This window comes from Cheilinus undulatus, linkage group 8 (assembly GCF_018320785.1).
Source record: "Cheilinus undulatus linkage group 8, ASM1832078v1, whole genome shotgun sequence".
Lineage (NCBI taxonomy): Eukaryota > Metazoa > Chordata > Actinopteri > Labriformes > Labridae > Cheilinus > Cheilinus undulatus.
In genome coordinates, this window is record NC_054872.1 from 25748690 (window position 1) to 25761276 (window position 12587).

The 12587-nt window shown below is 37.5% G+C and overlaps 1 protein-coding gene across 1 annotated transcript; it reads right to left on the reverse strand.

Annotated features, from left to right (window-relative positions):
* Positions 1-1750: 1750 nt before the first annotated feature.
* slc6a19b (solute carrier family 6 member 19b) lies at positions 1751-8689 on the reverse strand. The gene is made up of 12 exons (XM_041793729.1): positions 8491-8689; positions 7519-7659; positions 7304-7441; positions 7023-7204; positions 6830-6940; positions 5569-5681; positions 5352-5480; positions 5108-5264; positions 4773-4977; positions 4533-4692; positions 3777-3939; positions 1751-3647 (listed from the first exon to the last, which is right to left on the reverse strand). Exons 1-12 carry the CDS (start codon positions 8687-8689, stop codon positions 3438-3440), a joined length of 1908 nt encoding a protein of 635 aa, XP_041649663.1. The 3' UTR covers positions 1751-3437.
* Between the last annotated feature and the right edge of the window lie 3898 nt (positions 8690-12587).

Here is a 12587-nt window from a genome sequence, read left to right on the forward strand (position 1 = left end):
AATTCAGCAGGGGATCAAATAATTATTTCCCTCGCTGTATGCACACACATTACATCAGTTAAAAGCACTGGAAATGTATTAACTGAGTCAACAGTTTTAATCCAAATGATCAAAGTAGTAACCATTAATGTAGAAAAAAACATCTTCAGACTGACAATACAAAACTCTGTAGGAACAGTTTTGCAATAATTAAATCTATCCTAAAGTTACATTAAAGTTTTTAAGAGTTTTGCTTTCTTTTAATGCATTTGTCAGAGACAGTCTGTTTCTAAAATAAACAAGAACCAGACCATTAACTTCAAAAAAATATATTGTTAAAATAATCTTATGTAATGAATAAATAAATCACACAAACACATATGTTTACACATTTAAATCCCCCATTTTAATTTTAGACAAACTACTCATTTACTAAAGTCAAATACATTCACAGTCAGTCAAATTGTGACATGAAGTCTGACAGCTTGGAATTACATAAAAACAACTGCAAATCTACAGTAATTGCTGTTATATTGTGGAAGTATACTGCTACATATACTGTATAATAGTGATATTGATTAAAAGTGCACATCTATTTTGCTGTTGTAGTTTATATTCTTGTTTTTATTTTTTACTTTAAGTTAAATACTGGCATAAACAGTATTTGGAACGTACAGTACAGTGATAAGGGGAAGGTATGATTGTTCTCATTGCCAACAAATAAGCTATCAATTACACAATTCTTCCTGCAAAGAAAACAAAATTAGGTATGTGTCATTTTACATTTTAAAAATTGTCTTCATTAGTCCCTCTTTCATGGACGTAAATGTGTTTGAAACATTTTAACCTCTGAGGACTGTAACTGGTTAAAGTAATGTTCCCAATGGACAAATATAGATTGAAGTAGCATCCAACCAGAACTCTGGGTTTTTGTGGTTATCACTGTGATGAAAGCATTGAGTGTTAGTCAGAAAAGTTATTACAAGTTTGCATGTGTCCAGCTATATCTAGACAAGAGATTTCTGATTTGTATCCCCTTTTCATGTGTGAACCTGCCAAGAATATGCACTTTTATGCTTGTATCTGAGCCAGAGGATGTTTATAACGGATAAAAACTCTTGTAGCGTTTCATCAGTGAAGGAAATTGCCATCATGTGTACAAAAGCCACAAGCCACAATAGATGTAAAGCAAAGCTTAAGCAACAGCTGTAAGAGTCCAATTTCTACCATTTTTATTTTCAGTATTCCACTGTACCAAAAACAGTAAACTGAGGGTCTCTTTGCACGTTCATTTGCACAATACAGCATATTCATACCATAGATATTTATGAGCACTTCATATCTACTACTTTGGTTTCATATACAGTGCTTAACAAATTTATTAGACCACCACCCCAAGTAAGGCTTATGCCACAGCTGCCCTAAATTAACAGCATTGGTAAAAATTGGTAAAACCAAGATCATTTTTTATGTTTCTGCAATAGTTAATACACCAATATGTCGATGCTCTTTCACCTGAACAGAAAAATGAGTTTCATTAGTTGAATGTCATGCTTGATTCATTTCTGACTTCTCAGAGAAGCCCAGTGAGCCGGCTCAAATTTGGGTTTAAAAAGGTGAATTCAGTCTGAAATTCCTCATTCCTGTTCAAAATGGTAAAACGTGGAGAGCTCCCTGAAAATAAAAGAGTCCGCATTAAAGCACTTCATGATTCTGGATGGTCTCTGAGACAGGTGGTCTAATAAATTTGTTAAGCACTGTATATTTTGCATTCATTTTTGGACTCTATGCCTTTATTTGAGAGACAGGACAGTGGACAGAGAGAAAAAAATCAATGAGAGAGGGAATGGAGAATATAATGCGGGATTGGAGGCACAGTCCACTTGCTTCTATTTCTGCTCACAGGAGCACATACTCACTGCTAAGCCACTGGCCCCCCAACTTTAGTTTAATATTTGCTACTTTTTGTTAAGTTTTATTGCTACTGTGCAATATTACCAATAACCTCAAAGTAGAGTTTTGGTGGTTGGTGGTGAAAGGAGTAGAAATGGTTATTAAAGAATAAAGGCAGCGATCATGTGATGCATATATGTAAAAGACAAAATGTTTTTAGTTGCAATCTTGGTTAAGTTATTAATGAAAATAGATTAATTGTGTCACAGAAGTAAAAGACATGCAGAAACAATTTAACACAAAAGCATGCAGCTCCTTGAGTGGATAATTAAATCACGCCTCAAAATCACCAGATTTTTTAGACAATAGTGACCCCTGCTGGATAAATTTTGGTACTTCTACTTCATCCAAGGCACGACCCTCTTTTTAATCTCAAAATGAAACTGGATAATAGTATGCTAGATTCATTTCATCAAATCACATTTCCCTTTGCTGAATGAGAAACCCATGATAGGCCTATCTACTCAGTCTTTCATTGTTATTTTAAGAGTCTGTATTTACCAGATCAGGGTTCCTGCAGATTCTTGAAAAGTCTTAAATTGTCTTAAATTGCACATATGAAATTTAAGGCCTTAAAACGTCAGTATTTTTTCTAGTGAGAGGTCATATAATTACATTTTAGAAGGCACTTTGACTGAGACATGTCCTTATCTAATCTTTATTTTCTAGCCAACTTTAAATGATTTTAATCATCTTCCTCCACAAACTGTGTTATTAATATTCTCCTAAATTCAGTGTTGGATGGTCTAAATTTTCTTGGGGGACCCCTGCCTGGTTTTATCTGCCTCACTGTGATTTAATATTCTCTGTACTGTTCTGAAATCCTCTAACGTCTGGGAAGGTTGCCCACTTAAAAATCTTTGACGGGTCTTCCATGAAAAAAAAACATTGTTCTGCTTTTTAACTGATTATATTCATTGGTAATTATAACCAAAAAACATCTTTTGTCCTGTTATCATTTGACATTTAATAAACAGGACATTGAATCAGGAAAACTGGCCCTGGTCTGGTCTACTGAGAAATATCTCTTGCCTTTCACTTTTGAGCGTTTACCACGTCAAAAGTGGTGTTAATTTTTCTCAGTTCAGGTCTTTAAAAGACTTAATTTTGATGTTTAAAAGTGTGTAGGAATTCTAAAGGTTTATCTACTTTTAATGTCTACAAACTCGTTTGAAACTACCCAGAATTTAAGTTCATAAAAAGGCAAAATGACAATAAATGTTACAGTGGGGTGAGCCTGTATACATCCGAGAAGAAAAATGTCAAAAAGGAAATAGATTAGCAGTAAAGCAGAAAATAAGTTTTAAAAAACAATCATGCATGCATGATTCAAATAAATCTTTTGAATCCATTCAAAGATACCTGATTCCCAGCTAAGATATGAAAGCTTTACACACGCTTACTGGCTGAGACCCTGTGCAGAAAGTTATACTATGTTTGAAATGTGCAAGTTTCAAAACATTAAAGCAAGTTTTAGATATTCTTGATATAAGAAAGAGAGAAAATCAGGGATTCTGTGACAAGGCTTGGGATTTGGTGATCGTATTGTCCATTTGTATGTTGTCAGAGAAGTGTGACTCATTCTTCTTCTTTGTCTTTAAACATTTACAGACTGCAATGAACGGCACAGCAAGACTGGGAATCCCAGCCAATATAAAGATGATCACATAGACCCAAACTGGATATGGCTTTTCTTCCAGTGTAGGGAATTTCTCCTGAAAATTCAGACAAATAGAGAGATATTTTTGTTTTTAGCTGTACATGAAATATGGAATTTAATCCATATCAAGTATATTTTCAAAACAACAGTATTCCTAAGTATTGAGAGTTTTATTAGTTTTTACCGATTCTGGGTCCCAGGCTTTGTAAAATATCTCTTCAGTAACCTTTGTTACAAAATAAAACACCAAGATGAAAAACATAATGAGTGGACTGATGACCCTCCATGATGCCTGCCAGAAAAAGTTGGGTTTGTGTCCAATCATGAACTTAATATCATCGTTGAACCTAGGAGAACAGAGACAGACATACCGCTATGATATATACACTTGTTCTTTTCATCATTTTTTAATACATAGAATCTTAAATGCTTGTTTTCGAGTGACTGCATGAAATTCAAGCCTACAAAACATTCATTTTTTTTAATGAATATTTTAGTGTTTTTTATACCTTTACCTTTTTATATTAAAGATGTATCAGTTATCCTCCTCATGCCAATGGCCACTGTGACTAAGCAAGGTTTCTGTCAGTAACTATCTAAGACAGTGTTTCCCAACTATTTTTCCCTGGAAGCCCCCCCACTTGTCCCTAAAAAAGCAGAGCCGCCCCAAGACCCAAGCGAGAGAAGAAAAAGTGAAACATTGCCATTAAATATCATCATAATTGAATTGTTTCACTGATAAACCTCCAAACAAAGGCCTATAGGGGGGCTGGACCCCAGGTTGGGAACGAATGATCTAAGAGATATTAGATATTTATATCCTCATGACAGCATGGCATCAAAAGAACAGCAGAAATTAAGATTTTGTAATAGCATTAACAGATTTTTTGTTAAATAAATGTATATATGAGAGTCAATTAGTTCAAGTATTTTTTATCACCTGTCTATTCCATATATGTAAACCACAGAGACCATCTCACAGAATGCAACAACAAGCAGAGGGATAGATCCGCCATAGGTGTCAAAGAGTGAAAGCCAATAGTTCCCAGATCCTTGGACAAATATCAGACCCACCAGACAGCAGAGCACACAAGTTACACCTGTAGAAGAGTAAAGAATAAATGAAATATCATGTAAAATCCATCATTATTTTAACTTGGATTTTGGATGTTGGGCCTACCAGAGACAGCCTCTTTTGGCCATGACTTTGGGAAAACTTTGAGGTCCTGCAGCGGCACCAGTACTCCCTCAATATTCCCAAACATAGATGACAGGCCAAGACAGAAGAGCATTATGAAGAAAAGGATAGCCCACAAAGGAGAGATGGGCATCTGGGTGATAGCCTCAGTGAAAACAATGAAGGCTAAACCTGTTCCTTCAACTCCCTAGACCCAAACACAGCAGGTAGTCACAGCAAACCATGGCAAGGACCATTTCAAAATGTTTCAGTTTCCTTTCTAAAGGGAAACTGCTTTTGCATAAATGCTATCATTGACAGCCCTGCTGATGTCTTACCTCACTTAGAAATGTATCCAAGTTACAGGTCTCTAGATTCAGCTCTTGAATAACCCCAGGGAATGTTTCATTGTAATGTCCAACAACCTGGTTATAATTGCTTTCAGTGATGTCACCCTCTGCAATATCGAAAGCATTTAACAATGCTATGATGTTTCTGAAACACAAAATAAGTGTTGCTGAAAAAGCAAAATAATGATTGTTATTGTACATTGTACAGCTTGATATGCAAAGACATTTTTACCCAGAGAGACAGTTGTCAAATCTCTTTGTTGCTCTGAAGCCGATAATTGTGTAGATGACAGTGGCAGCAAAGACGGAGGTGATGCCATTTATGATGGAGATAATCACTGCATCCTGTTCACAGTTGTTACTAAGAAAAAGTAGATAATAGCTTAACAGCATACTAATCTTTAGAGTTCTTTCAAAGTCACAGATTGAAACAAAATGAAAAAACTTACTGGACTGAGTTATAGCTGGAGAAGGAAATAAGACCACCAAAAGCCAGAGAGAAAGAATAGAAAACTTGAGCACCTGCATCAAGCCACGTTGTTGGCTTTGCCAGTTCTGTCAGCTGTAAGAAGGAATGAAGTTGACTATGCAATACCGATCCCATGATTGCTCTTAAAGTGCTATTTCCTTCAGTATATAATACAGGTTTAACTCTTTTATACAGTGCTTAACAAATTTATTAGACCACCCTAACCCTAACCAAAGTAAGGTTTATGCCACAGCTGCCCTAAATTAACAGCATTGGTAATTACCAGTATCATTTTTTATGTTTCTGCAATGGTTAATACACCAATATGTAGAAGCTCTTTAACCGAAACAATATTTTTAATGCTAAAATATAATAATTGTTGTTATCCATGAATTTTCACATTTACTGATTTACAAAAAACTGAAAAAATAGTAAAACACATTATTATTTCTTGATTAATATGTCAAATTATAGTTATTTATTTACATTCCTGTACAGAAAAATTAGTTTTAGTGGTTGAATGTTATGTTTGATTAATTTCTGACTTCTCAGAGAAGCCCAGTGAGCCGGCTCAAATTTGGGTGAATTCAGTTTGAAATCCCTCATTCCTGTTCAAAATGGTAAAACGTGGAGAGCTCACTGAAAATGAAAGAGTCCACATTGAAGCACTTCATGATTCTGGATGGTCTTTGAGACAAATATGACAGGTGGTCTAATAAATTTGTTAAACACTGTATATTAAATGATTTATTGTGATTTTTTGTCAATTAGTGCATTTTGTTTTTTATATTCAGTAAATGAAGCTTAGCGTTAGTTCATGACACGGTTCAAGACACAGTAGTCATACGCCCAGGCATAAGCTGCTGACTGCCAGCAGATTCTGATTATCGCCAGTGTATTTAAATATGACGTACTTCTCTATAATCCCTGCTTGCATTAATGCTGATGCACCACACTGCTGCTGCTTCTGCTGCTGGTAAAGCTTAACCTCCTCCACCCCAGCTTCCTCCTTTATAATATAAAACTGTTGCAACCTCATATTCAGATTCATGCTGGATTGCCTTTAAACTAGTTTTAGTGTATTCAGTATGCATTGTCATTAATGTCACCATCCATATTGCGGTTTCTAGTCATGCCCTGCCTGGAAAGTCTAAGCATGCTTCTTGACTAACCTAGGGATCATCTTTTGAGCAGAGCCTGACCCGACCTTTGTAACTTTTAACATAGAAAGTGTAGCTTACATTTGGTGTGAAGAGAAATTTGACTCCATTAACAGACCCCTTCAGGGTTAATCCTCTGATCAGAAATATTGTCAGCACCACATAGGGAAGCGTTGAAGTCACATACACAGCCTAAGGAGAAAATTAAGTATTTACATAAATTTTATTTATCTGAATTAAAAATTCTATTTCTTTAGTCTACAATGTGCTGTACCTTCCCCGTAGTCTCTATACCACGAATGATGCAGATATAAAGCACAGACCATGCACAAATATGACAAATCAGTATCCACCACTGCAGACTGCCGTCCTCTTCCATTGTTGGAGTTGTGTTCAGGGTCTCCCTGTACCAGAAATAATCCACAGGGGAGCTCCTCTCACACTCTGAGATAATGCCTGGAAGAATTAACAACACTGGGTGTCACTTAGCCTAAGAGAATCTAATTTCAAATTACTTTTAAAATCACAAAATTGCATACGCAGGTATACAACTACCTGTTAAATTTGCATTCATGGGACATTGACTGAAAGGCAGAGGCTCCTGAAATGAGTTGAAGAAGTACCACATAATCCAAGCAATAATGGTGTTGTAGTAGAGGCTGATTGTCAGAGAAACACACATGGATGCAATACCTGCCAGGTTTAAAGAGTTTTTTAAAGGCATGTTTTCCATAAGCTGTTTTAAAGCTCTGTGCAGAATGATTTCTTACCAATGCCAGTCAAATAAGGATGAATTGAAGACCACACGCCCAAACTCCCCTTTCTTAAACGCTGACCAATGGCAAATTCAAGATGTAAAAGTGGGATTCCTTCAAGGACCAGCAGGATTAGAAATGGTATCATAAATGCACCTAAGAGAAAATCAAATTCTTTTTATAGTCTGATGAAGTTTATAAAGCGTACATTTTTATTATTTCACACATCCTGGACTTGTCCTGCTTTCTCCTTACAACATCTAAAAGCAGAATATTAACTTCTCTAAAGAAAATGCTTAACATAAGTCATAAAAGGTTAACCATTTGGGATACATGTGAGCATATGCAGAGATGCTGAATGTTGTTAATTTGATTGTGCAATAAAGTATATGACCCATTTAAACCTTTGAACTAAGCACTTTTATAAGAGTATAAAATTTCTTATCTGGGTCTGCCATAAGCTATTTTTTAGCTGATACAGCCGCTAATGATTCAAGCTGCACTCTGTTTCCCTACATCAGACCATCATATCTATAACATATTTAATACATTATATCAGGATGGAGTTGTTTACTGGAACAGTAATGTTGTTAAACTGCATTAGAGAAATGTCTGCTAGCATCTAAACCTCATCATCATGCACATTGATCCAGAATTGCCATTTAATATAGTTTAATTTGAATTTGTCCCAGTTTAAAAAACTGAGTCTTGTAAGTTTCAGAGCACAAAGTCACAGCAAACTTTTCACTTGTACACATAATTATTGGTTAGTCTGTTGTTAATCCCTTCCACATACACTTACAAGCAGTTTTTATGGTTGTCATCTCTTTCTATTTATCCTGTTCAGGTCAGAGGATTTCAAACAACAATGAATAAATTACTTTGCGTGAGTTATTGGTTTATTTAAATAGTTACATAGTTTCTTAAGAATAATGATTATTAATAATAACATGGAATCATTGCATAAAACATGAAAATACCACTTGCCTCCTCCATGGCTCTGACACAGATAGGGGAAACGCCAAACATTCCCCAGCCCCACACAGAACCCCACACATGTCAGCATGTACTGAGCTTTGTTGTCCCATTTAGGTCTGTCTCCAGCCTCTTCCTTCTCCAGCTTGTCCAGCTGTTGATGGGACAATATCCTGTCGTCCAGCCCCGGATTGGGTACTTTCAACTTCATGATGTCTCAAACACTGTAGTATTGCAGAGATACAATAGGTGCACTGTGCAGAGCTGGAATGTAAATGTGGCTCACAACATGAGATCCTACCATGCACTGGACTTCTGTAATAGATTGACTAGGTATGGGTGTCAAAAATCATCAGCTGTAGGTGTGCAGCCTTTAAAGCTTTGCTGAACAAGTACACACATGAAAGTTAACTAGTGACTCATTTGAGTCTTATCTGATGAGGAAGAGCTAGGCCACGGAACTCAATGATTTTGGTATAATGACAAAATCTTTGGTAATAGCAGTTACAGTGTTTGGTAAAATAATAGACATTAGTGTAATAGAATAAAAAAAAAAAAAAACATATGTTTTAACCAGGCAAATAGAGCACCAATTCAAAAAGTTTAGTGAGAAGTGTTAAATGTAAACAAGATACAATGATTTTATATGTTAATAAAACCATATTTATTCACAATCAACCAAACAGGATATCAGATGTTGAAACTGAGACATTTTACCATTTCATGAAAGAATATTTGCTCATACTGAATTTGATGGCAACACATCTCAAAAAAGTAGGGACAGGGCTACAAAGCTGGAAAAGTAAGTGGTACTAATGAAAAACAGCTGGGGGAGCATTTTGCAACTAATTAACAATGACATCTGATCGAAGGTCAGAGATTCTAAAACTGGACTTAGCAGACTCAGTTCCTTCCTCAAAGAGTGTGTAAAGAGGGTTTTTGTCTATGGTCCCATCCCTTCTTTTAACCAAGGCTCCAGCTGATTCACTCAGCTCCTCAGTCTGCACACCTGGCTCCAAGCCGCCTGCCAGTCCCACGGTCTCACATACGTGGACAGTTTCAATCTCTTTTGGAATAGACCCTGCTTCTACAGAAATGACGGAATCTATCTGTGTGACCAACGCGCTCATGTTTTAACAAACAATATTTTTTGCTCTGTTTCTGATTCATTGTGACTGCTACCTAGTGTGCAGAAAGCCATCCCCACAAGCTCACACAGACCATTTGTCTCTGCCCTCTAGCTCCCCCTTGTGGCCAAACCTTCAAGTCCATCCCTGAACTCACCCTGCCCTATTCCTGTAATAATTACCTCTGCCAAGGAGGTTGTGATTGGCAGGGTTTGTTAGTTTGGTTGTTTGTTAGCGACATAACTCAAAAAGTTCTGGACGGATTTTGATGAAATTTTCAGGAAATGGCATAAAGAAGAACTGATTCGATTTTTGGAGTGATCTGGATCACTGTCTGGATCCAAGAATTTTTTTAAAGGATTCTTCACTATTGGGAGATAGGCTAATGGCAGAGGTCTGCACTCTACAAGTGCTTTTCTAGTTACAAAAAGGTGTAAAAATGGTCCTCCAGCTCAAAAAACAGCAAATCTGAGCCTGCTAAAGACAATCACATCTTCCCCTCCCACTACCTCCACAATACCAGATACCACTCCTCAATGTGAGATCACTTTCAAATAAGACCTTTTTATTGAATGACTTCATTTCCAGTGCTCAGTATGACTTTTTCCTTCTCACTGAAACCTGGCTAAAGACAGGCGATCAGGCTCTGTTACTTGAACTATGCCCCACCTAGCTACACTTATTTTAGTTCCCCTTGTTCCACTGGCCGTGGTGAAGGCCTTGCTGCAGTTATTAAAAAAAACACTTTAAATGTCGCCAAATTGCTTTTAAATGTTTACCATCCTTTGAAACTCCTCTGTTTTTTATCTGCAGCCCTTTGGCAGTTTTATATATATATTCTGTTATCACCCCCCTCATCCTGATGCAAATTTCTTATCTGAATTCGCTGATTTTGTCTTTCATTGTCGGGAATTATAGCAAAGTGATTTCAGCTGGTGATTTTAAACATCCATGTTGTTGACTCCTCAAACAAATTTGCTAATGAATTTTTAAGCATCACTAAATCTTTTAACCTTGTTCAGCACGTGTCTGGGCCAACTTATAAACACGGCCACACATTGGACCTTGTTTTTACTAGGTCTTAATGCCAACTCCTGTATCCAAAAGGATGCCATTTTATCAGACCACTGCCCCATTTTATTTAATGCCCTCCTGCCCAGACTTTATACTCCTTTCTGTACACCTCACCTTTCCTTCCGCCTCATAAACCCAACCGTTATAAACACAACACAATTTTTCAATGACTTTGCAGCTGCCCATGCTTTAGCTGCCTCAAAACACCCTCTGCAATCATGAATCCAGACACTATGTTGTCTTTTTTCACCTCCACTTGCTCATCTATCTTGAACACCATTGCTCCTCTAACAACCAGGAAACCAAATCCCAAACCTCAGCCTTGGCCCAATGAAACAACCTGTGCCCTATGACAAAACTGCAGAAAAGCAGAGAGGAAATGGAAAAAAAGATCAAATCCAAATCTTCTATAATCTGCTCGAATGCTAAGTTGACAACATATGTTGAACCTATGAAAACAACAAAGATGGACAGTCAAGGACACCTCTGAGAGAAAGAATGGGAAATTTCCATCAAGAAAAACACAAAAAAGGTGAAAGAGAAGACCTCAGTCTCAACTACAACTCCTGGCTAGCTTAAAAGCTAACAACTGCCAGTAACTGCCACGGAACACTGCCTGATCAATAGGAGACTACTGAATGCTACCTATTGAGATAGCATGGGGCGGCGCATATGAACGCAGTGGCCCGGCACTCCATCTCTAGCAGCAAAACAAAGCCCTACATTTACACCAGAGCTGACAGGGGGCCCACGGAGTTTACATCTTTCCCGATGGAGATTATCCAGAGAACCGGGCGCTCGCAGACTGACAGGAGGATGTGGAATCAGCACGACACATTCTGCCAGTGGGGAGGAGGGAGAGACAGCTTTGTGTGAGAAGGTGGAAGCGGGGCAAACAAGCTGGGCTGCAGGCTAGGCTAAAAGCAGCCCCACACAAACCTGTCATACCAAGCTTCTTTCTCATGGGTGCCTGCTCCCTCGCCAGCAGGATGGACGATGTGAAGCTGTGGATTTCTAACCACCACTTAGACGACTGTGTTTGCTGCTATAGAGGAGACTGCCAAAAAAAAGAAGAAAGAAGAAAGAAATTGCTCTTTTAAAAGTTCTTAATGACTTTTAGATCTGAGTGCAGTGTTCAACACAGTTGACCACAACATGCTGATTGCCAGGCTCAAAGATTGGGTTGGGGTCCAGCGACAAGCTTTAAATCTTTTTAAATCATACCAGGAAAACTGGTGTGGTGAATGTACAGGTCACAACTTGTCCACGAGAGTATTTTTAGAGTTGCTGGATTGTGTATTTGATGAGTTTGATGAGGGAAAGCCTGAATACTGTCTGCTTACATTGAGTTGGCACAGCAGGTCCGAACTCGGCAGCGGCCGATCTAAAAACAGCTTGCACCGACATCTAAAGGTAACGAACCTATTACTAAGACTATAGGGATTATGGCAATGGATGAATTTGCTAAAATGTTGAAGTATCCCTTTAAAGCTTGTTTTAATGATTTATCCTCCTCTTTGACTCCCCTTGTCTGTGGGGCTCCTCAGGGATCTGTTGCAGCGCCCCTCCTGTTTTCAATGTACAGTATATGCTGCCACTTGGTGCTCTTATAGGAAAATATGGCTTAAATTTTCATTTTTATGCAGATGACTTACAGCTCTACCTCCCACTAAAAAGCCAAAGCCTACAGTTGATACAATCACTATTCCACTGCCTCGCAGAAATAAAACACTGGCTGTCTCAAAACTTTTTACTCCTAAATGAACAAAAAAACTGAAGTAATCCTATTTGCCCTATTTAAACATGCTATATAAATAAAGTACAGTTTACTTACTACTTACTTACTTACTAATTAGGTAAACTGCAACAGGCCAGTTGCATGACTGGGTATAAAAGGAGTAGTAGAAA